Source organism: Benincasa hispida, chromosome 5 (assembly GCF_009727055.1).
Source record: "Benincasa hispida cultivar B227 chromosome 5, ASM972705v1, whole genome shotgun sequence".
NCBI classification, from domain to species: Eukaryota; Viridiplantae; Streptophyta; class Magnoliopsida; order Cucurbitales; family Cucurbitaceae; genus Benincasa; species Benincasa hispida.
The window spans coordinates 64,535,446-64,562,024 of NC_052353.1; the positions used below are offsets into that span (position 1 = coordinate 64,535,446).

The 26,579-nt window shown below is 30.7% G+C and overlaps 1 protein-coding gene across 1 annotated transcript; it reads right to left on the reverse strand.

The window, feature by feature from the left end:
- Positions 1–8,323: 8,323 nt before the first annotated feature.
- Positions 8,324–12,460, reverse strand: LOC120078355 (inactive TPR repeat-containing thioredoxin TTL3-like). Its single transcript, XM_039032610.1, has 7 exons — positions 10,812–12,460; positions 10,104–10,296; positions 9,844–10,025; positions 9,416–9,749; positions 9,101–9,305; positions 8,860–8,963; positions 8,324–8,728 (listed from the first exon to the last, which is right to left on the reverse strand). Exons 1-7 carry the CDS (start codon positions 11,849–11,851, stop codon positions 8,528–8,530), a joined length of 2,259 nt encoding a protein of 752 aa, XP_038888538.1. The 5' UTR covers positions 11,852–12,460; the 3' UTR covers positions 8,324–8,527.
- Positions 12,461–26,579: the final 14,119 nt, after the last annotated feature.

A 26,579-nucleotide genomic window follows, 5' to 3' on the forward strand; every position in this document is an offset into this window, starting at 1 on the left:
CAGAGTTATGTAGGAGTTTATAGTTCGACAACAAATTCCTATACGTATTATTCTTTGGAAAAAATTCCAAATCATTTAAAGACAAACTTTTTGATTGTACGGTATTTTTCTAAACTTTTAATTCTGTGCATAGTAGTTTATTGTTTATTATTTAACTACTTTTTCATTGTGCAGATGTCGTCAATGTGGACTCTAAGTCCAACATTGTTATTAATGTCTGCATGTAGGAAGTTTTGGACTTTTAAGACAATGTTGACTCAAAAGTTCATACTTCCATTTAGAATGAACCTTCGGTCTTGCAATTTCACCGCAACAATATTCTCATATAGAGCAAACCATTGGACAATCGTTCGTCAACGAACGTTTGAGTGAAGATGGGAGGTAAGTCATTCACAATGAATTACATGTCAACATTATCATTGTTTTGATAGGAACTTCAACTAGATTTATTGTACAGAAAATCAGTCGTGTTCCAAAAGAAAGACGTGGAAATGTGTATATAAATACCACATTCTCGAAAGGGCTATGCGAATCTTGCCCAAGAATTAGTGAGTTATTCGACTTAAATTAAATATTTATTCTAATATGTTTATGCTAATTAAATATGTATGTTCATGTAGAACCTATCAAATGACCTTCTTATCGGCGACTTTATGGAAAGAAGCAAGAAAAGGAAAGAATAATGAATACTTTGATGAAGTTACTCGAGAATGTGTCAATCGGATTGTAAGTATATATTATGCAAAATTTAAGATGACATATATATAAGTTTAAGATTATATAGATATTGTGTGAAAATTTAATATGTTTTATAGGATAAATTGGCTGAAGTTCATGAAGGTGAAGATGTTCTCATTGAAGCATTGGGTACGGAAGAACATTTGGACGTTAGAGGAATGGGTGATTTTGTTTCCCATTCTTAATATTTCAAATTAGTAAAACCAAAGTCCTCTATGAGCCAGAAACTGAAGGAGGCTCTAGTCAAAAAATTGTTCGATATGGTAAATGTCAAGAGAAGAATTAACAACAAACAATCTCATCAGTCCAAATCATCCATTGGAAGTGTTACACTAGTGCATCTAAAGAAGATGCTGAGAAGATGTCTAAAGAATATTTGGAGGTAATTTATTATTGTGACTTTTAAAATTTAATCATATTTAACATGCTTAACCATGCATGACATAAGTTCTTTTAAATTTTGTTAAAGGACACCATGCCACTTGGCTATAGAACTATAGATAATATTGTTGCAGTAGCCACAGCATTTGATGATGATGTCATGCTTAACTGTTAAAGTTCTGATTGACATTGTCATTGGAGAAGATTTGCCTATACCAATTCCTATGAAGGGTAAAATAGAGTTCTTAAAGCAAGCAATGGCAATTTCGTAAAATGGCCTCGTGAACTTATAGTTATGGTGACAAGAAAAAAGTATGTTTCCTTTTCAGTTTATGAGTTTGTTATTTATTATTTTCCTACTTTAATTTTTGTAACTTTGGTTATGGTAGGATCATTCACCAATTAAGAGCTTCAGCCAGTCCTCCAAATATGCTAACACTAATGATACTATCAAATTATTGAACGGACATGTCATGCAAACATGAACAATGTAGACATGATCCGTTCTCTTTAGACGAGCATATATTTGGAAGAGACAAATTATTTATTTTAGGTCGTGATGGTCTGCTACAATATTGTAATATGGTTGAAATAGACTACATGTGTATTTTGACATACATTGCGTAAATATTACTCATCTAAATTCACTCATGTATACTTTGTTTCATGTGATAATAATAACTTTTACTTTGTTTAGGTATCTTTGGATGAATTGTGTCGTGATATTTACGAAGAAGTTTTTTATAATTGATCAAGCAAGAATATCGCCACACGTGAAGTCTCAGATATCCGATCCAGAAATTTAGCCAATCAAACTAGAATTGCTAATTTAGACCAAATAGTCCTCATTCCATAAAACACAGGGTAAGTAAATTGTGTTTATTTGTGGCTAATTTACATTATACACGTACTAATATTTCAAAATTGTTGCTTATTATAGTTATCATTGGATATTGATTGTAATCAATCTACAAGAAAATTATATTTATGTTTTGGATTCTCTTCGAAGCGAGGTTCAAGAGGATTTTCATGGAGTTATAAATATGTAAGTGTAATTGAACTTTCTTAGCTCTTAATTGAAGTATTTATGTTTAACTAATGTTTTTAAACTATTTAGTGGATTGAAAACATGGCAAGTCAAGCACGATCTCCAACACTATCGGTCTTCTCCAAAATGGAAACCTGTAAAGGTAAATTTGTATTCATTTTTTAACAATTTATGCTCGTTCGACTTCTTTATAACAATTTAACAATTGTTTTCAACTTTATATGCAGTGCCCTCCTCAATTAGATTATGTAAGATGCGAGTACTATGTGAAAAAGTATATACACGAAATAGTGCATAATCCTACTACTCCCATTACTAGCCTCATACGTAAATTATTTATTTTTTATGTAGTGCTAGCTTTAATTTAACAAATGGACGTAAACTTATGTTGAGTTTATTTTTTTTTTTTTTTCCTTTTTGTAGTTCCATACAAAAAGATGCATATATGCAAGGAGAGATTGACGTAATTCGAACCCAATGACAAGTTTTGTTGGCTGATTTTTGTAAGGATGTAATTCTTGTTTTTTTGTCTCAATAGAATGTAAATGGTAGCTTAGATGAATTTGTGGATAAAATCATAGGTGAAGACATGATCTGTTTATTATTGGAAGTTATATTCTGGTATTGTGATTCTTGTTTATTCATGGAATTAGTACTACTTGATATTTGTGAATGAGAGAAATGATGACTTTGGTGTAAGTATTCTATGAATGTAACACCTGTTTATGACTCCATGGGTACTATTTATTTGTAGTTTAGATTTGATTCAAGGTGCTCGAGTTTGGGGTTATTCATACACTATGGTAGTCTTTGTGACAACTTTTGAGGTTTGAAGTATATTGTGAGCTAAATTTGCTTATTGATGTATGTGTTCTTGAATATTCATTTTTTGGGAATTCTGATAGTTCTGTTGAGAATAAGTGGTTGTGAAATGTTTTTGGGAGTGTGTTTCTTTGAACAGGTTCAAGGGAAATTTTTGGTTTTGTTGTGGTAGCATCATTATGCTGCCGAAAATTTTCCAAAGTCTGGTTCTGCTATTGTGATTCTTGTTATAAACAGGTGTTATATTCGCAAAGTCTGGTTCTAGTATTGTGATTCTTGTTTGTGGATAAATTCATGGGTGAAAGACATGATCTGTTTATCATTGAAAGTTGTACTTATGGTATTGTGATTCTGGTTTATTCATGGAACTAGTACTAGATATTTGTGAATGAGAGAAAAGATGGCTTTGGTGTAAGTATTCTATAGAAGTCTGGTTTTGGTATTGTGATTCTTGTTTGTGGTTAAATTCATAGGTGGAAGATAAATATTGATGAGTATATGTAATGGATTGGAAATATTGATTCTTGTTTGTGGATAAATTCATATGTGGAAGACAAATATTGATGGGCTCATCATGCAATTTTTTTTATACTATTTAATATAAAACAATGACGGACATTTCCTGACCCAACACGAGACATATAATGTCATTTTTAACTTATTTGACCAAAAAAATTGATTCGGCAACGGAATTTAAAAAAACTGATAGATTCAGGCTTCAATATCGGTTAAGAATTAAAAAAATAGGCTTTAATGTCGGTTGCAACCGACATTAAAGACCTTTAATCACTAAAGACCTTTAATGTCGGTTGCAAAACTTTCAATATTGAGACTTTCAAACCGACATTGAAGGCTGCAATATTGATGTTACTGAAGGCCTTTAATGTCGGTTTTAAACCGACATTAAAGGCCTTTAATAACACTGCCTTTAATGTCGGTTGCAAACCAACATTAAAGGCCGAATTTCTTCTAGTATATAATATAAAATATACTACACTATCTATTAAATTACATCCTTAGTTTAAAAAAATAAGGAAAAAAGGAAAAAAAATAATACCTAATCTGTCTCATGTAAATCCCTTTTTTAAGTATAATAATTGTAGAAATGGGAGATCGAGCCTCCTATTTTAAGATGAAAAATTATGTCAACTATTGTTAAGCCAAACTCACTTGAGTGACTTGTAAATCCATCAGTATTTGTGTATGTATATCTTACACCATCATGGGAGAAAAGACTATTTACTAAGAATTTTTTTTCAATTAGCTTAGTATCTTACACCATCATGGGAGAAAAGACCATTTACTAAGTATTTTTTTCAATTAGCTTAGTTCCTTGTTTAAATTTGGAACAAAAAAAGAAAAAAAAAAACTCTTCATCTCTAGGTTATGGGTCTAGTTTCTATTTGATCTATAAGTTTCAAAATGTTATACTTTTAGTTTTAAAATTTTCAACTTGGTTTCGATTTAATCCTAAGGTTCAAAATGTTACAATTTAACCCCTTGAAATTCTAGTTTGTTTCAATTTAATCCCTATATTTCAAGATTTACACTTTTAACCTCAAGTTTTCACTAAATACTCATTTTCTATCTTTAATGTAATGTCCATGAATTAATTTTAAAAGAACTAAAAGAACTATAAAAAACTAAGTTTCACTATTTTCATCCTTCTTCAAAATAAATTTAAAATTTCACTTTATAATTATTTTAAAGTAATTAATATACATTAACGATCAAAGACCAAAAGTAAATATTTGGGAAAATTGAAATTTTAAATGGTATATTTTGATACCTAAGAATTAAACTAAAACAAATTTCAAATGTCAAGCGTAAAATTAGAAATTTTTGAAACTTAGAAACTAAATTGAAATCAAATTCAAAACTTCAATATTAGAAATATAACATTTTAAAATTTAAGAACCAAATGGAAACCAAACCCAAAACTTAGGAACCAAAAAATGTACTAATTTTCCCTTTAAATGTCTATATACTCACTAAGTATAATCTTTTATTAAAAAAAAAATGAGCTAAGCTTATTATTAGTCAATTTTAACCGAAATAGTATATATATAGCATGCAGAGGAAGGGATGGTTTGGAGCACCAACTAGAAGTTGGTGGAGTGGGTTATTATAGCTCATTGGCCCTAGAGATGTGTGGGGCATCAACTATAATAACGGTGTGGACAAGTATTTATAACCTAGAATTAAATATAGTAAATGCTATTTCAAGACCCTATTTGCTACATATTTACTATTTTTTTGCTCATCCTCTCTTTTCTTATTTGTTATAGCCTAAAGTGTTTATTATTTTTTACCTAGACAAAAATAGTTTACAATCCAAAGCACAAACTATTATAATCAAGACTAAAATAATTTGTACCTCAAACACTAATGGGCTATTTGGGTGCCCAACATGAGATGGTATATCCTCATATCCTATATCATCTAGACTCATTATCCTATCTCACCGATTTAATTGTTTGTGGACCCATTTTCGAAACGTGTTTCGTATCTCACCGTCATTTTTCTTTCGTGTATCGTATATCATCTCAATGTTTGAACATACTCGATCATACTCGATCGTTCATACTCGATCAGAACTCCTCATACATCAGAACTCACCAGACATCAAAACTCCCCACATCCTATATCATCTCAACGCCCCAAACAGCCTCTAGCTATCATGATTCATTGACTTTTATAACTCACGGACTATAATAATCAATTCACCACTCCAAACACCATCAAAGAGTTAAATTGAAACTTTAAAATTATAAAGACCAAAGTGAGGATTGAAACGAGGGGCGAGCCACATAAGGGTCGGGGGGCACATGCTCCCCCTCTAATTATCGATTTTTGTATTTTTAATATAAATTTTTAAGTAATAGTTAACAATATTATTAATATATGTGCTTTTATTATCAAAATCCCTTTGTGGTTTAGCGATTAAGGGGTTGTTGATGCTGCACAAGACTTGGGTTTGATTCCCACTTGATTCTCGCTTGGATATTACAAACTTGGCAAATAAGTTTTAAAATTTTCTTAGATAAGTTTTTAAGCTTTTAAATCTATATAATAGAATGTGGTATTCTTATTATTAATACTTTTTTAGAGTTAATTCAAAATTAATATAGAGAGATAATATAAAAGAAAAACAACAATACAGACAATAGAGACATCATCTTCAAAAAAGAAAAATGTTTTGGGTTCTGATCGATCTCATACAAAATTCAATCTAGAAGAACTACCTACAGATCTTGGTTTAAGAACCAAAATTTATGATTATAATTATAATATTCAAGATCAAGTTCGTAGATCATATTTGCTAAAAGGTCCTTGTCAACTTCGAAACTATACTTTTCCACTTATGAAGTTATGAGTACTATTTTACATTCATTTATAGATATTCTTTTGCATATAGTGTCCCCTATATAAAACTTCTGGCTCCGGCACTGGATTGAAACATATATTAAAAACAAAATTCTAAAAATATAATAATAATGAAAACATGGTATAGAAAAACAATGGTAGACATGAGTAATAATCTAGTGAAGTCGGTGAGTGACAACCAACACCAGCAATTTTTAATGAACAGAAGATCAAAACGACATCGTTTATGAGACACCTTAACATTGAATCATATATTTTCTTTCTTTCTTTCATTAGAGGACAAAGCAGTACCATTCCAATTTGTCTAAACATTTAGCAGTGGCAGATGGGGCATAGCATACTCAGTCCTTTCAATTTTACCTGTCAAATCAACACAAAGCAAAGGCACAAACAAGGCCCATGGCTTAGCCCATTAGGGGCCCATAATCTTGATTCCATTTCTCCCATGTCCCACATACATCATATAACATAGACAAACAATTCAACCAAATACAAACACACAACAAATGGATCATGGTGGAATCCTAAACTTTCTAACCCATGACTCAACATCCAACTCAATTGTTTAGATTGATCAAATTATTTATTTAAATTATTTTCTAAAAAGAAATGAAACGTTAATAAGTAAAAAAATCATAATGATTTTCATATGTTGAGTAAATTATTTAATGATTTTAAAAAAAAATGTTTGTAGAAGTTTGTTGGAGAATAAATTAACTAAAAAAATCATGAAATTAAAATGAATGTATAATTGTATCGCAAGTAAACAAAACATACATTTTAAAATTAATAATAAAATCGATTTAATTCATAGTGGTTTTGGTTATTTTTTGTAAACACATGAACCAACCCAACCGATAAAATTTTCATTTATTTGAAGTTTTGAATCCAACCTAATCCAAACCACATATATGATGAATTGGGTTAATCGAGTTCTTCGAATCGTTGTGTTTTTTTAAACCCCTACAACTGGTTAATCATACTATATTTCACAAAAGAGAACAAAAATCCCTTAAAGAGAAAAGTGGTGCATGTGGTGAAAAATGTGAAAAAAAAAAGAAAAAGAAAAAAAAAAAGTGAGTCATTGGTCAACAAGTACACAATAGTACCATAACAATACGAGCATGGTTGTACATAGAGAGATTTCAGTGGACAGAGGACAGGTTGGTTAACCAAGAAGATGAAAAGAAAGTGTAGCTCTCTGTTGTGTCGGTTCTGATCTGATCTATACCACAAACATGAGTTTAGTTTGAAGGTTAAAAAAGAAATGAAATGAACAGTGGCAATCCAAAGCTGCTGCAGCAGTTCTCAGGGCAGGCAAAAAAGTTTTGGCTTTTCTTGGCATTTTCCTTCCTTTCAAAAGTTTGGATGTAGTTTTGGTAAGCATTTCAGAAGTTTAGACTCTGGTTGTAATGGTTAGTCTGGTCCTTAAAGTTTGAATACAGCATCTATTTCATCTCGAAACTTTAAAAAGTTACGGTCCTCATCGTTAACATCGTTCAACAAAACAGGCGTATTAGTCTAACCAACTACTTACCACATTATATCATCAATCAAGCTAAAATTAATCAACATGCGGTTGGGTTACAGGATTTTTTCTAGGACTTTGGTATATCTAAAAAGCATAACATTGTTTGTTTTACATGGAAAAGAATGGAAACAGACAAGGAAAAGCGATCAAAATGAAAGGGCAGTGTCAGCATTTTGGGCAATTGGTTGAAAATATATGGTACACAACAGACTTCAAACTTAGCCAATATTTCATGCCAAACATGCCAAACTGTTAACTATTGAGCCAGTCACACCAAAAAAAACAAGGGTAAAAGAATCATGTCCATGATTTACCAGGGAGACAAAATAATTACATTTGTACAGACGACTCATTTGGACAAAATTTTTTAATTTAGACTGACAAATGAGACCATGAAAAAGGAAAAAGAAAGGGCATATAGGCCAAAAATAAATGGGATTCAAATAAAGGAAGAATATGCTTGAATATTACAAATGGAAGAAATAAATTTCCGCAAATGTGAAGTAAGAAACTTTTAGTCTCCGAGGGTTCCTCTGCCTAGAATTCTAGGAAACAATTATGTAGTTGATTATGTTACAGGTAAAATTACTAGCTTCTTTTGTATGATAAAGAGTTACCATTCAAATGTTGTAGAGGTTTGAACCATGAGATAATGCTGGGAGTGTTTGTTGAAGAATACAACTTCTCACTGAGTCCTCCAAAAAATGGTGGCTAGGACGGATCATTTCAATCAACTTCTCTCCATTCTTGTAAATCTTGAATGCTGAAACGGTTTTTATGCCTTCAGCCTTCGCTAAGGCCACACTCTCCTCCACATCCACCTTCCATAAAAACATCAGATTTCAATCAGCAGAGATTCTAAATTGTACAACGTAATCGTATGTGCAAGGCAACACATTATTACAATAATGAGGTATGTCATTGTAATGCAGATGATCACATGAACAGATACCTTTATAAACTTAACAGAAGGGTAGCGTATGCATAGCATATTCACAAATGCAGATGTTTCGTCACATATGTTGTTTGAAACTTTGAAATGAACCACTGAAACACCTGAAAATTTGAAGTTTTCCTTCAGACAGGACGGATGTAATTGTAGAGACATAACTTGCATCATTCAAAGGCATGTTTAAAGATATATATATATATATATATAAGATTATCCAACAGTAATTTCCAAATGAACTAACCGGTTGATGAAATCGCAGCCTTCAGTTTATCGAGAGTAGAAACTTCCTCTACCTCACCACTTACTGTTCTATGATCAACTACCTCTCCACGAGATCTCTTCAATGCAACCTGTGCTTGATGTAGAGATTGAGCAACCTCATTGTCTCCAGGAAGTTCTCTCCTCAAAAACTCTAGATCTTTCACAGCATCTTCCCATCTTTCAAGCTAAAATGTTGCACATGAGAACACGAAATCATACGAAAACACATGTCAAAACATATAAAACAACCTTCCATAATAAAGAAGAAAGAATAGACACCTAGCATCCTTTGCACCTTTGCATTTGAAGTGGCTCTGCGAAGAAGGGCCTTCGTGTAGTTCGGTTGGATTTTGAGGGCTTGATTGCAGTCCTCAACAGATTGTTCCCACAGTCCAATCTTCGCCCAACATACCGCTCGATTACAATAAAGAACGTGATTTGAACTATCATACTTGAGGCCCTCTCCATAAGCTGTACAGGCTTCTGTATATCTTCCAGAGCTAAAAAGATCAAAACCTCGAGAACGTGCTCTTGCCACCATTTTCACGGTGCTTAACAAGTTTGCAACTTCAAGATTATTGAAGTCAATCTTGCCAGCTCTCTCAGCCGCCAGAACTGCATTATCAAACCTGCAAGAAGATCAATGAGCTCTTATTCACCCCTAAAATGTAAACGTTAAACATTAAACTATAAACTAAACTTATTTCTTCAATAATACATTACCTTCCCAATGCCATCTCAACCATGGCACGAACATAGAACACGTAAGCTTCGGCAAGCATACCCAAGAACTTGGTTTGTGAGCATGAAGCCAGAGTTTCCAACTTAGGAATATTTGATAGGCAGGAGTCAGCATCTTCAAGCTGATGGAGCTTCAAAAGGGCTTCGGCTTTACATGCAACAAGCTTTACATTGCATTCAAACAAGTTTCAGTAGGTCTGGATGCACAAATAAACATAAACCAACATATCTATAAATTCTACCTGCGGAGAGAAATCTGCTCCAGCTGCTATTGCTGCTTCAGATTCCTTTAAAGCACTCTTCCAGTCACCGGCTTTTCGAGCTTCTGCACACTGATTCAATATCTTCTCGAGCAACTTCAACTTCTGCAACTCAGACTGATCTGGCTGCCCGGAGAAAAGAAGATGACTCCGAGCTTTCTCTACCTGTCCAAAGCTGCGAAAAAAATTGTCGCCAAATGAAACCAGAAACTGCATTTAGCTTAAAAAAACTCATGGCAACTAAGGAGAGAGAATTCAAGCATGGAAACATCCCAATATTAAAACATTACTACAGCTTATGAAACCAAAAACACTGAGGAACTATCACAAAATTGAGGAACACCATTAAAGATGGCTGCCTCAACAATCAACATATCTAGAACAAGAATTCAAATGGTGTTCACTTATCTAAGGAAACATGTTATCAAAACAAGTGTCAAAGCAATGAAGTAAAAAGTAGTACAAATTAACTATGAATCTACTCATGTTCCTAAAAATTGAAGCAATCAGCACTGATACCAATAACAGAAACCATGCGGATCTCAACTACATAGACAAATCATCAAATCTTCGAAGAAAAGAGAAAAGAATGGCATGGAGAAACTATTTAAAAAAACTCATCTCCTTAGAATTCGTAATATCCAAGCATCGTAAACAGCTCCAGTTTGAACAAAAATTCCAAACACCTACCGAAGATAAAGAGCAGCAAGCCGCTGGTGCGCCCTCCCATAACCGAGATCGAGCCTCACAGCCTCCTCACACTCTCTCACCGCCTCCCCCAGCCGACCAAGTGCAGTCAACGCCGCCGCCCGGTTGCTCCGATAAGCAGCATTTTCCGGGAACAACGAAATTGCACGATCATACAACGACAAAGCTTCTACAAAATTCCCTCTTCTATACAATTCATTCGCAGCCCTTTTAACCTCCTCTGGATCGGAGCTCGCCATCGCCCTTTTAACCATCAAAGTTTCACTACCAAATTGCAAATTCCCAGACCCAAAATTCCCTTCAGCATGATTTCCTGGACTACCCAATTTGGCTCCTCCGCTGCCACCACCGCCACGAATAATGCTGCCGTGGCCATAATTCCCTGTGCCGGAGCCCAACGTATCAGTTCGATTAGGGGTTCTATGCGCAATGTTGGCCTTCAAAACCTTGCCGGAAGGGCAAATGTTGCCGCTCGGAAACACGTTGCTGTTAGGGTTCGAAGAGACGGAGTTGATTCCATTCCCATTCACTCCATTGCTCGTACTTGTAAGAGTTTTACCTGAGTAGATTAGTGGCGATCCGGTCGAAAACGACCGTCGGTGACCTGGTCTCGAATTCCGCAATGCGGCGGCGGATCGGTGGCCATCGGAGCCACTAGGACTCGTCTCCGACGACACTGAAAGCTCCCCTGAATGATTGTTCGATTTACCCTCAAATCTTTTACCCATTTGGGTATTATTAGTTTTTCCCGTAACAGAACCAGATGAGCTTGAACTGCTACTAGAAGTGTTAGGCCCACCAATCCCATAGCCATTGTCACCAGTAACCGAGCTCCGAGTCATCATTAATGGCGAAACCGGTGAACTCAGATCGTGATCTTTCACATCAGGCTTATTATCCCCCAAACTAAACCCATCACGAAACCGCCCAGTTAAAGAATCAGAACCCATTTCTTGAATCGATTTCACAGTGTGAGACATTGCTTCGCAAATTACAACCAAAAAACAAAACCCAATTACCATAAAAAGAAACAGAAACTCCTTTCTGGGTTATATCGCTGTTGTTATTGGATGAACAATATAGAGAAAGGGGGACAAAGAGAGAACGAAAACAGAGAAATAGAAAAACAGAAGGGGTCTGAGAAAGACATGGAAGAAGAAGAAGAAGAAAATGGGGATCCCGTGAAATTAAAGAAGGAAGCAAGGAATGAATCTACAAAGAGAAACAAATTCGACTAATTTTGTTAAAATTTCTTTACAATTTCTTTTTCAGATTTCCATACTTTTTCTTCTTCGAATTTTCTTTCCTTCTTCAAGAGCACCGCTTTCTTATCTTTCTCTCCTCGTCTCTACGGCTACCCGTTTACTTAACAATCACCATTTTCAACTATTTTCAACCATTATATATCATACATTATATATATTTATGCGCCTACATTCTCTTAATTTATCATTTTTCTCTATCCTCCAGAGGATTGCATTCTGTTTTTTTTTTTTTCTCTAGACTGTTATTCGAGAATAATCTTGAATTATTGTTCTTTCTTCACCTATTTTCGATTCTTGGTTTAATGGGTTCCATCAATTTCCAATAATTTAGTGGGAAAAATGAATCTTTTTCAAGAAAAAGATTGACGACATTGAGCCCATAAAGGAAGGGAAGGGAAGGAAAGGGAAGACAACAAAAATGAGTGTTTATGGTTTCGTTTTCGATCTTATCCAAAAAAGAAATCGTTAATATTTCGTTATGTTACAGCCAAAAACTCATAAATGTTACCGTATTTATTCATTTTTTGGATTCTTGATGCTTGAATTTAACTTGTGAATTTGATGGGATTATTGAATTTTATGATGTTTTCTTTTAAGGATCTTATTTGAAATTAAAATTTTTGGAATTGTTCTTTAGATATTATGACGTTTGGGCTTTAAAAAAAATTAACAAAGCAAGTTTATGGTTTTTTGAAATTAAAATTTTTGGAATTGTTCTTTAGATATTATGACGTTTGGGCTTTAAAAAAAATTAACAAAGCAAGTTTATGGTTTTTTATATATATAGGCTTAATATTTTAGTGAGTTTAATTTAATAATATTGACATGACTCAAATTCAAAAGATCGGAGGTTCAAAATCAAATGCTCACCCTACAGTTATACTCAAAAACTAAAATTAATAATAATAATATAAAAAGGGTTTGACAGTATCTAACTTTCAATTTTATGTTATAAATTCATCCATTTTTTGTTTTGTATTTAATACATTTTTGACATATTTAATATTTTTTTAAATTAATGAATTTATTACATAAGACATTAAAGTTTTTGTTTAATCGATTATTACGGTTTATTTGGTAATTATTTGATTTTTTTTAAATTTAAATCGGCTAACACTATTCCACTGATCACCTTCCATTAGTATTTTTTAAAATAAAGTCAAATTTTAGAAATTAAAAAAAAATCCCTAAAAAATTTGGATTTGTTTCTAGAATTTGACAAAAAAAATCAAACTTTCTTAAAAAAGAAAAAAAAAGGGTAAAAACCAAATATCAAATTTAGATAAAACAAGCATAAATTTTATAAACAGAAAACTAAAATCAAAAGCGTTACCATATAGAATTTAAAACTTCCAATTTTGTATCTTATAAACTTTTAAATTTTAAAAATGTCTATTGGACACAAAATCTGAAAATTCAACAATTTATTAGATATAAAATTAGAAAACTATGGGTTTATTAAATGCTTTTTGTAAGTTCTTATTGGATAAAAAACAAAAATTAGATTTTTGAATTTTAACCTATTTCACACAAGCCTAAAATATTGGACTAAATTTGCAATTGAATTTTATTTTTTTATTTTGTCTTGAATAAAATAGCTTATTACTATTGGTGGAATTCGTAATAAGTTGTTAGAATATGTAATAAATATGTAGATTTTTGGTCAAGTTTTATTTTGTAGTTTTCGAAAAATTAATTTAAAAAAAAAAAAAGAAAAGAAAAGAAAAAAGTGGGAAGGTATAGGATTGATGGAATTGAGCTGGCATGGTCCTAGATGCTGACGTCAGAACCTGTCCTTTTCAATTAGGGTGTAAATTATGCTTACGTGTATTTACCCAAATCAAACTCAATTTAACTTTATACTGATTAATTTCACCCTTCACCCAACATTCTTTTCCCTCTTTATGACTAAAATAACCCTTTCTCAATTACCAAAATACCCTTCCATCTAACAGATTAGGGTTTAAAATTTAAAAACATGGTTCAAAATTGGACCAATATAACTTAAATTATTAGATATTGCTTCATAAATTGTATCTCATTTTCAGAAAATAAATTAAATAGTTTTTAAAATTTTGTCTATAATTTATAGAGTAAAATATTGGATAAAAAAAGTTGGAAGAGGACAAGCTTTAAGACAATAGCATTCTCTTGTATTCTAAATTTACTGTCAGAGAAAGTACTTTTGGTTGGTATTTGGGTTTAATTAGGTCAAAGAGTGGTTTCATTCTTTAGAGAAACAAAAAAATGAAATGCATAGATGTTGTATTCGTAATACGATTCTATCTTAATTTCAACTTTATAAATGTTTACTTAAGCCACGTTTATCAAATCGTAATGAAAATGATATAATCGAAATGAGATTGCTTTGATGGATGAATCGTAATAAGCGTAAACAACATTGGATTGTTTATTATCACGTTTATCTATAATTGTGAATTTGTCACATTTTATTGTTACCGTAATCGTTACCATTATTATTTGACCCTAACGGTTAAGATTTCGATAAAGTTAACAATAAATATGACACATTCGTAATTTTCATATTGTTACAGTAAAAATATATTAAAGGTAATAATAACTGTAACACTAAAGATAATGGATCCCACAACTCAGTACGATCATCAAAAGCAAGTAGACACACAATAAAAGTAATCAATTGGGGTCCACTACCTTTCAACTGATGTAAACGTGGTCTAATTAGTTCAACGATTAATGCATCTCTACTTCATTTAAGAAGTTGTGTATATATGTGTGTATGTGTTTGCTATATTAAATTGTGTTTTTGAAATTTTAGATTTGAATATAATATGGTCTAATGTTTAAAAAATATTTAGTTAATTCTAAACTTCTTTAAGAGCGTTTAATAGAATTAGACATATTTGAAACTAAACCATTGATTTATTTGAGAAAAAATTATTTTTCTAATAAAGCATCTTTAAATGTTTGGACAAATATCAATTTACCCTAAATTAATAGTTATATTAATTTAAATCATGAACTTTTGAGATAGTATCATTTTAAATCTCAAACTAATAATTATATCAATTTAAACCTTCAACTTTCATAAGTATATTAATTTAAACTCTAAACGTTCATAAGTGTATCTAAATAAAACATAGGGGAGTTTAAATTGATACACTTGTAAAACTTCAAGGTTTGAAATGATACAGTTATGAAAGTTCAAGGTTTAAATGATACAATTATTAGTTTGAGATTTGAATTGATATCTTTATGAAAATTCAAGGTTTTATTAATACAATTATTAGTTTATGGTTTAAATTGATACAACCCCTAATGTTTAGGGGTGTAAATTGATATCTACATTAAATTTTGTGTCTAATAAATACATAAATCTTTTAATAAATTGTCAAATAGATTGATAACCTGTCGATATGAATTTTAAAAGTTTATAAATCTATTAAACATTATAATATGTTAAAAATAAATTTTCATAAATTTTGTATTTTTAAAATAGCATAACTTCTACTAGATATCATGTGTAGAGATTTTTACTCTTAAATTTAAAGGATGGGACCTAATTTAATGATTCATCATTTTTTTCATTTAAAAATTTTAATAAATTAATCATAGAATAACTTAATTAAGAATGATATAAATTTAGTGATAAAAATGATAATTATTAAAGATTAACTAAAAAACAAAGGAGGAAAAAAAGGAGAAGGGTAGAGATGAGATTTGGAATAGGGAAGGGAAAGGGCAAAAGTGTCAAGAAAAATATAAGAAAGATGCCAAGGGGTTCCAGCTAGGCAAAGTCAGGCGCCGAAACCATTTATGCCTTTTTGCGCCGTTAGCATTGTCTATGGAAGATATCCCCCTGTTTGGCTACACCTATTCTCTCTAAACTTATCCCGAACAATAATAATTTCTTGCTTGTTGCCAAGCGCCAGCTACACTCCAAACAAACAAAACCCTCTTTTTTCCTTTTTTTCTTTTTTTTTTTTTTTTACATCCTTCACCTAATAATTTTTTAAAAAAATTAAATTACATGTTTAGTTTTTAAAATTAAAGTTACTGTTAAAAATATTTAATAAATCTCTCAATTTTAGATTTTGTATTGAATATGTCTCTGATAAATCCAAATTTGTTTAGTTATTGATCTATTAAAATACATACTATGAATTTGTGAATTTTTTTTTATAAAATAAAATTTAGAGACCATTTTCTAAAATATAGAGATTAAATCGATCAAATTTATAAATTAATTTTTTGCTTTGTTAAACAATTGGAGATGGTAATTCAACTTTTTTTAATAAGTTCACTCATTGTAAGGTTAGAGATCGAACCATCAACTTTTGAAAATGATAATTATTGATTATGTTTGGCTTGGCTATCTCAGTGAGTTGAACTTTACTTAAATTCACGTCATTATATCTACAATATCCTAAATGTCAAACACACTAATTATAATTTAAAATTTAACTAATGGAAGCCTAATTTTAATTATACAATTAAAAGTGAATTTTTTTTTTTTTTTTTTTTGTGTCTAAGTCGTGTCCCATTTAGACCCGAGGTTTCAAAATGTTGCCATTTTTTCTTTAAGTTTTGAGTTTAATATCAATTTAATCTCTAGGTTTTAAAATTTTTACCCTATAAATTTTATTTCAATTTGATCCCTAAGTTTCAAAATTTTCAATTTTAGTCTTGTTTTCTCACTAAAGCCTCACTTTTAGTATTTAATGTTCATTAATTAATTTATAGAATTTATAGAATTAGAATTAATTAAGTTTCACTAATTTTTCAATCACTATTAAAATTATCTTAAAATTTCACTTCATAATTATTTATAATTAATTAGTAGACATTGACGTTAAAATAGAAAAGTGAGTACTTAGTAAAAAAAACGAGGATAAAAAAAACCTTGAAATCAAGGAACTAGACCGAAACAAAACTCAAAATTTAAGTTTAAAAGTATAATATTTTGAACTCTATAGACTAAATCAAAATCAACCTCGACTAAACGTATAAAAACTTGGATACCAAATTAAAATTATATCTAAAATTTAGAGACAAAAATGTATTCCTTTTCATTAAAAAAAAATATCCACAAGAGAACAAATATTAGTTTTGCCCATTTTGTAAGAGGGAATTTTAAAAATTAATGTTTGTGTGTTTTTTTTCAAATCAATTTTGATCTAGACTAGACAAGCATAGGAATTTCAAAGGGAATTCCATTGGTCAAAGGTAAGTGATGGGTTTTCTCTTTCTCTCTCTAGATTGGCAAATAATGATAATGTCTTTGTCTTTAGGAACACAAAAATAAGGGTAGAATCTGATTCCTTTACCTCTAAAAGCTTTTTTCTTTTTAACTTCCCATATGCTCTCAATTACTTATTCATTCCAAATATTACCCAATATTAAATACCCATGAAAGCTCTTAATTAAACACATTTTCCTTATTTTTCCACAAAAAAAAAAAAAAAAAATCTTCTTTTTCTGTTAATTACCTTAAAAATAATTGTGTTCCATATATTAATATAGGTATTTAGTACCTTATTTAACCCATGAAAGTTTAACGTCTGTTTGATTGACAATCTGAATTTTGTTTTATATTTTTAGATTTATTAAGTTCGAAAAATATGTGTTTAGCATATAATTCAATTTTATTTTCTACAATTATTTTTGAATTTTGTTATCCAAATAGTGCAAATTCTAAAAAACAACATTTTTATATTTTTATTGTATCCATATTTTGAATTTTAAAATGTAAAATTATATTACATAAAAATCATCTTATAATCTCAATTCGATTTTTTTAAAATTAAAATATGTATTATGTAATGTGTTATAAATTATCTAGTGTTGTAAAATAATAATTCTACGAAAAAAATTTATTATAAAACATATTAATAAATAAATTAACAGTAGTTTATTGTCAACTAATATTTAATTGTAATTAAAATGAGTTTTATAATTCACAAATATAATATCAAATACATTTTAAATAATTGTTTAAATTAGAATCTAGTTTTTTAATCTATTACTAAACATATATCTAAAAAATGAACTTTATTTTCATTGAATCTCTTATTTTTAAATTTTTGTTTTCAGATTCTCAACTAAACAAGTCCTTATTTATTTAAAAAAAAGTTAGGCCAAATGTAATTTCCTTTTTTTTTCTCAACCAAACTCCAATTTATAGGTAGTTGAAAATTTGAAATTTCTCCATATTGAGAAGTTGCAATCTCTTTAGGGTTGTGTTTACTTCTTTTATCTTTTAGCATTTTAGACCTATTTTCATGTCCATATTCAAAAAATTACATGAATGAACCAAAATTACATTTAAATAAGAGGGATCTTGAAAATAAATATGATTAAAAAAAACTTAAAGGATTCGATACTTACTACCTATAAAACAAAGTGCACATTTTTTATGGCTCAATTATAAAAAGTTAAAATTAGGTGTGTTTGGATTCAAGCAATTTTATGGTGGATGACCTCTTGAAAAATTTCTAGAAAACAAGTGAATAAAGACAAATTATGTTGAAAAGAATTGTTTTGGTTTGTGGAGATAGTCTTCACTGAAGTAGTTCAAAATAAACAAAAATGACGTCAGATCGCACAAGATACAGGAGAATGTCGGAGCCATAATTCGTCGAATCTAAAATTCGAATTTTGGACCTAAAATGTCACACCTATAAAATTTTATAAATACAAAACCCGAAAAGAAAAGATAAGTTAGTTCACACTTTCTCAAAAAAGATAGTCTAATTAATTTAAACATTTAATAACATTTTGTCCCCAAACTTTTGTTGTTAATGATTTAATCTCTATACTTTCAAATTTGTAATAATTTAGTCATTGAATTTTAATACGTAACAATTTAGTCCTATCGTTGTCTTTACTTAATCTTTTCTTAGCCCTTTTCTAAAAATTATTAAAATTGTAGAGGTATAAGACAATTTGGATGAACTTTGGGGATGGAGAAGAGGGGAAAAAAAATGTAAACAAACAAACAAAAAGCTGTGTTACTTAATGAGGACAGTTTGCTCTAGCCTTTATTTAATCTTTAATTAGCCCTTTTTCTCTTTGCTATAATCTTTTATTAGTCCTTTATGTCTCAAATCTGAGCCCTGTTTTTTTTTTAAAAAAAAAAATCAAATAAAGCTGTGGGCCAATTAAAATTTTTCCCATTTATTTAACCATTAATTCTATAGATGCAAATCATTCATTCTTCATTCATAAAATAAATTTAAATATAATTTACAATATAGCATGGTCTAGCACATTCCAGTGCATCACATCTTAATATATTGTTATTTATACAATAAAGTTTTTAATTCAAATGTCAAAAATGGAAAGATAATGCTAAGTGCTAAGCACCAACGTGAGCCTCACCATTGTCAACATATATATATATATATATATATATTATATAATAATGATAATAAATGTAATTTTTTTAATGTATACAATTATATGATACGAGTATGTATGGGTATATTTACCTTGTTATATGGTTTTTTATAAAATTGCATTAATCATGTTATTAGGGGATCCAATGCTTCATAATCTTTGATTAATTCTAGAAAATCATTATTTTTTACTTACCCACTTCATTGATTAATCTCTCTCAAGTCCCAAATTATAATGGTATTTAGTTTATAATTAAGTTTGGCATGTCTTTGAGTGGAACATATCAATTTCAATTTTGGATAATTACATTATAGTTTTTGTCTTTAAACCATGAGAATATGATTCTAATTTGATTCTCTCTGATTTTTTTTTGTTTATAAAAATTGTAATTAACATAGCTCATAATGCTAATCAATAATACAAAATGTGATAGATATCATTTATCTTTGGCTAAAATTCAAATTACTTTCGCTCAAAACACAATTCCTTTTTTTACTTGTATATTTGATATTAATTCGGTTCTATTCGAAACACTTGAAAATAAACCTATGTTATTATATAAATAACACTATGTATATATGAACAATTTAGGAAGAAAATTTATTGAAGAAACTATTTGAGGATGAGTATAAAGAAAAGGTTTCGTAAATTCACTATAGCCTATAAAAAGGATAGAGCTTCAAACTTATAACTTTTTTAAGGAGAGATAGATGTATTATTTTTTAAAAAATATATATATTTTAAATAACAAAATTATTATAAAATATTTATAAATACTAGCAAAATATCACAATTTATCTACAATAGACCGCGATAAACTACCATCTGTGTCTATCATGACACAAATAGATACATATAGTAACCTATTGCGGTCTATCACAGACAGATAGTGAAATTTTACATATTTATAAATATTTTAGTTCATTTTCCAATATTTGAAAGTAACTATTCTTTTAAAACTCTGTAAAGGATAAGTATGTGAATAATAATGGTACAAAGTTCTTTAAAATAACAAAAGAAAAAAGAAGAGCTAAATAAACAAAACACTAAAAATCCTACTCGATTGGAATTAGGAATCTTTTGGTATATGAATATGTAATTCAAAAATATCACATTCTTTAAATCAATTTGATTTCCAGAGATGTTGGATTTGTAATGGCTCGCCTTTACTATATGCATGCATAAATCTCAAAACGACTATTTCACAAATTTTAACTAAATCAAACGAATTTTATTAAATAAATAAATTTTATGAAATCTAAATAACTGAAAATCTTTGATCGATGTCCCCTAAAATATAAGTTCAAAATAAATTTCTTGAAGTTTTATAAATAAAAATTTCAACAATGGAACTCTAAGTTCAAACATCAAGACTGGAATTTAAAACACTAAAACATGAAAACATGAGGAAGCATCTCTCTGGTCCCAATAATACGATCACAGATTCCTTCGACCATTCGTCGGTACGTCCTTGCACTTACCTGAAAAACATAACATAAAATATTATGAGTATAAAATATTCAGTAAGTAACCCCACTACCGGGATCAGGCTAAGCATCTATGTCCTCTAGATGTCACTCTCTAGTGGGACGTGCATAAACCTCTACTTTCCATGGGGTGGTCAACTAATGAATAGTTGAACTCACTCTACCATTAATTAGGTGTACCTACAAACCTCTAATGAATCGAAAGAAACACGAAACTCTGATGAACCCCAAAAGAAACATGAAACTTTTGGTGAATCCCGAAGGAAACACAAAACCTATGATGAAATCCCGAAGGAGATCACCACCTCTAGTGAATCCCAAAGGAAACACAAACCTCTGGTGAAACCCGAAAAAAATACAAACCTCTAGTGAAATTCCAGAGGAGATCACCACCTCAGTGGGTGTCTAATTATGGATAGGGGTAACTACCACTATCATAAACATAACATCCATCATAAAACATAGTCCCACAACATGCAAATACGTATCATTAAGATCAATGTTCATCTAGAAAATCATAATAATAAATTAACTAAGATTACTTACCTCAAATTGAAATTCCAAAATTAATCCAAGAAATCAACCTCCAACAAAAACTTAAATTAATGTCTCAAACGCTTTGTTTACTCCAAATTTATTCCAAACTTCGCTCAAAGATTCAAATCTATACATAAACCATAATTTAGGATTTAAAATCCAATTTTCAATATTTATAACTAATCTAAAAAATTTCATAGTCTCAATACTCACTAATTATGTGCTCCAAAGCTCCAGAACTTGTTAAATAGTACACTAACGACTTTCAAAATCTTGAATCGGTGTTCCAAATCTTATAGGTAAATCAAGTTGGCCAAAATTCAGTGTGTACTAAATAATCAATCAAGAAATCTAAAGAAAAATCATCAACAACTCACCAAATAATGGCAAGTGGCGATGACCGGCGGATGCACAACGGTGAACGATAAAAAAAAATGAAAGTAACAAGGATTTTTCTCTCTAATTGACCTCCTTTTAGAATGAAGTGAATCATTTGGAATAAAGTGGATGGTTGTATTTATAGAGCAAAAATATTCTTAATCCTTGTGATTGAAGATGCATAATATATTTTTTTAAATATTTATTTTTCCCTTTGTGATTGAAGATGCATAATATATGGAGATGGGTTATACCCGACCTTCACCCAAGCATTACTCTTTTAAAATATGACTAGGAAAAATGATTAAAATGGCTCTATCAACCCTAAACCCATTCTTCCCCTACACTCTAGCTACACAAATTGAATTGTTTTCCTTCATAACTATATCTATATGGGATCTCTTACTCTCTTCTCGTCCGATCAATGGAGCTCCAATGTCACGTTTAGACTAACCATTTTCTTCTCCCTAAAATCAAACACAAATGTAGCAATGGTACATGTTAGGAAATGAGGTTGTAATCAATTTACCAATTGCTTCCATTCAATTGTTGAGAATCTCATAGGGAAGAAATTGGCGGACCTCATAATCATTATAAAATATATGAATTGCTCATCTCATTGTCAATGTTTGCTTAATATAGTATCAGAGTCCACGAAGTCCAAACGAGTATTTAATCCAAAAATTGATGAACCAAAGAGGCTAATAGATCTTTTAAAGTTAATTCTCATCAAAATTAGTGAAATGATGATTTCCATGTAAGAATAAACTTAATGAGGTTGTTTTGGACGCTGAGTTGAGCTCAATTGTATGTGGAGTTCATATGTCTGTATTTGGAGCACAAAGTTGTTTTGTCTAAGTTAAAATGTTTATGTTTGAGGTGTTGAACTTAAAGTTTGTGTTTGAGGTGTTGAAAATTCTTGAAGTATCTACAAAATGACACAAAAGAGGAAATTAGTTTTTTTTTTCTAGAATTATGTTGAAATATGTAAATTGTAAATAAATACCACAAAAGTAAGGATCTAGAATTGTCCTAAGTTTTCTTTAGGTTTGAGGAATTCCTTTAGATAAGAACAAACCTTGAAAAATCTAGATATTTAAAATCCAAGAAAAGTCTAAAGAGATTCTTTTACTTGTGTTCCAAGAATCTCATGTCTATAAATAGGAGATGTGGCCCCATATGTGAGCCAACCAAAGTTAGAGAGTTATCAAAGAAAAGTGAGTGAATGTTAGAGAGTAAAAGAATATTCTCTCAAAAGTGTCCGTCTTTGTTATCAAAGAAAAGTGAGTGAATGTTAGAGAGTAAAAGAGTATTCTCTCAAAAGTGTCCGTCTTTGTTCTTTCCTAAATAAAAGTTTCTTTCTTCCAATATTGCCTATCTTCTTTTTTGGGCCAATTTCTTCAACAAGTAGTATCAAAGCCAAGTTAGCATAGCTTGTTGTGGAGGAGCTTTTGAAGATCGAATACAATCCAGGACTGTGAAGCTTGTTGTCTGGGACATAACTACTCGCGAAGTGTATTCATCACTACAAGATGATGGGAGATCTTCAAGTTATGGAGAAATCAAAAGGCTCAACATTCAGAGCTATAAAACATGTTCCACATGCATGAAGTCATATCTCTGTTGGATTTTGTGTTCTAAATCTCATATATCTTGTAGTTTGTAAAAACGAATTATATATTTAATAAAATAAGAGGTGTTTTATTACCATTTAGACTGCATTAATTCAATCCAATAAACTAAGATCCAAGGTTAATTTATGAAACTTAAAACATGTATATGGTTGACATATAGGCGAATCATGTTTAAGTAATAACTTAAATGGTTTGTAGTAGATGGATAAGTTTGGGTATCTTATCTTGGTGACACTACGAATACGGTTCACTTTGTAGTTATTACAATTATTGTAAAGTGCTACAAATGATTCGATCCTGATCATTCATGTGGAGACATATGAGCGGAGGTATTCTATACAGAGAGTTTGTATAAGACCGGACCATGAAATGAATAGTCTCTCTATATAACACCGTTACTAGAAGAGACTTACATTTCATTAGGATGACCATAGGTGACTTATCCTTAGTCCCGAGTGAGTAGTGAACTCCTATTTATGAGGGCGATCCCCTTTGATTTGTATAGATGAGAGTGGCTATATTAGCCGACTCAACAAGCCTACCATTTTAGAGATTTGTCCGAGTAGGGAGTTAGGAACACAACTACAAAGATGGAATTCACTCTTTCCCGACTTTAGGAAAAGTAGATAAATTACTCCTTTGATAGCTGATTTTGGGTCTTGAACAATGAGACCTCAAAAAGCCCGAGAAGTGACAGTTTATAGTTAGTTCACTAGAGGGATCAGTGATACTTAAGGAGTTAGATGTAACTATAAGGGTAAAACGGTAATTTGACCTACATGTAGTTATGAACGATTTGTGAAGGGTTGACTCACCATTGATTGGTTATATCTATGGACACATAAATATATGTACATTACAAAGAGTGCAGCTACCTCTCTTTAATAGAGTGATTGGTAGTGAATGAACATTGATTAATTTAGTTAAAGAGTTTAATTAATTAATCTTTGAGCTTCTAATCTGTAGGTCCATAAGGTCCCCTTGTTAGCTTACTAAAAGATAGTAATGAGGAATGATTTGAATTGTTTAAATCACTTGAAGGAATTTTATATTAATATGATTATTATGTAATGTGGTTAATTATAGATGTGATTTATAATCCAAATTATGTAAGAGATAAATTTGAATGAGATTCAAATATTAAATTCATATGAATTGGATTCATATGGAATTACAGTATAAGAGAGATGTATTTGAATGAGATTCAAATGTTATATTTATATGAATTGGATTCATAAAAAAATGTATGCATATAAATATGCGGTATTTATATGTTAATTAATTAACTTTATATGTATGATTTAATATAGTTATTTAATTGATTGATTAAAAAATTATGAAGAATGAAGGCTAGTATAAATATGTGATATTTATGTTAGTTAATTAATTTTATACTAAATGTGATTTAATATATAGTTATTTAATTAGTACGTCAATTAATTATATAATAGTTATTTAATTAATTAGCTTTAAAGATGGAAAAAGAAAAACTTAAAGAAAGGGTTAACCCTTCTCCATATAAATACATCTTTATGGCAGGCAAGGGTTTCATTTAATGAAAAACCCTAGCCTCCACACAAAACTCTCTCAACAAATTCTCTCTAGCTCTTCCTCTTCCAAGTGCTAGCGACTACACTTCTACTCCTTGGAATCCAAGAGAATAACGAGGTAACTCTTATGGTGGTGTCATTGTTCGTTGAAGAGGCATTTGTAAGAAAAGCGAGGCGAAATCGTGAAGATCAATATTTGACAAATGTTAGATTCATTTTCCCTTTACATCTTCTTTAATAGCATGCTTCAATTTGATGTCAATCCTTTGTTTAGTGTAAATTTTTTACTGTTTTTTGTTTGTTATAAAACTGACTTTGAAATTGCACCGCGATCACACGCTTTTGCGGGATTTGATTCCCTTCAATCTCCAAGGTCAAGACTCGTGAGATGTTGTAGGATGCATTGAAATCACACCATCTGAGGATGCTATTGCTTTGAAGAAATGGAATATCAAGGCAGGTAAGCACATGTTTGCAATTAAAACTACAGTCGATGAAGAAATGTTAGAGAAAATAAGTATAGATGAGACATCGAAGGGAGTATGGGACACATTTCCCTCAATTTTCTCGAAGAGAGATGATGCGAGATTGAAATTTCTAAAGAACGAGCTCCTATTAGTTGCTCAATGGGAGATGATTATCAACTAATACTTCACTAAGGTAAAAACTCTATGCTGTGAAATCTCTGAGTTAGATCATACTTCTGCTATTTCATAATCGAGGACGAGGAGCATTATTATTCATGGACTTAACCTGAATATAGAAGCTTTATTGCTACTATTCAAGGTGAGTAGTCCAACCTTCTTTGATTGACCCAGAAAATATGTTTGCTAGTTAAAAAGCATTGGTTAAGCAAATGTCTGAGGTCACAATAAAGAGTAATAACAAATAAGCACTCTTTAGTGGCCAAAGAAAAGGTCAATCAAAATCTCAAAAGAAAATAGGATCAAAAGGAGATGAAGAAACTCCAAAATGCTCTTAAGTAGGGGGAGCTAGTAAAACTGATTGAAAACACAAGCATAGGAAAAAGGGTTAATGTTATGACTATGGAAAGGTAGGACATTATGTCAAAAACTATCATCAAAAGAAAAAGCCAACAGAAAGCAATGTAGTCACCTCCCAAAATGAGACATTAGTGAAAGAGAATAAAATGCATATGCATGTTTTGCAACAGCAGATTCCAACCCCTAGTTGACATCCGCTGCAGTGGAGAGTGTGTTTTTGCTTAAAACCTAACGCAGGTCAATGTGTTTTTTTTTTTCAGCAACTCGTTAGTATTTCCGTTTAAAGCTTTTAAAAATGACCGATTATTTACAGTGGAAAGAATCGTGTGAAGAGGAGACAAGACAACAAGAATCGTGTACGACCTCGATCCCACTACTCTCCAAAAGAGGAGATAAGACGGTAACTATGATTTATTAGTCTTTGAGACATGCCTGGTAGAGAATGATGATTTTGCATGGATCCTTGATTCAGGTGCTACCAATCATATCAGCTCCTCTTACCAAGGATTCAATTCCTA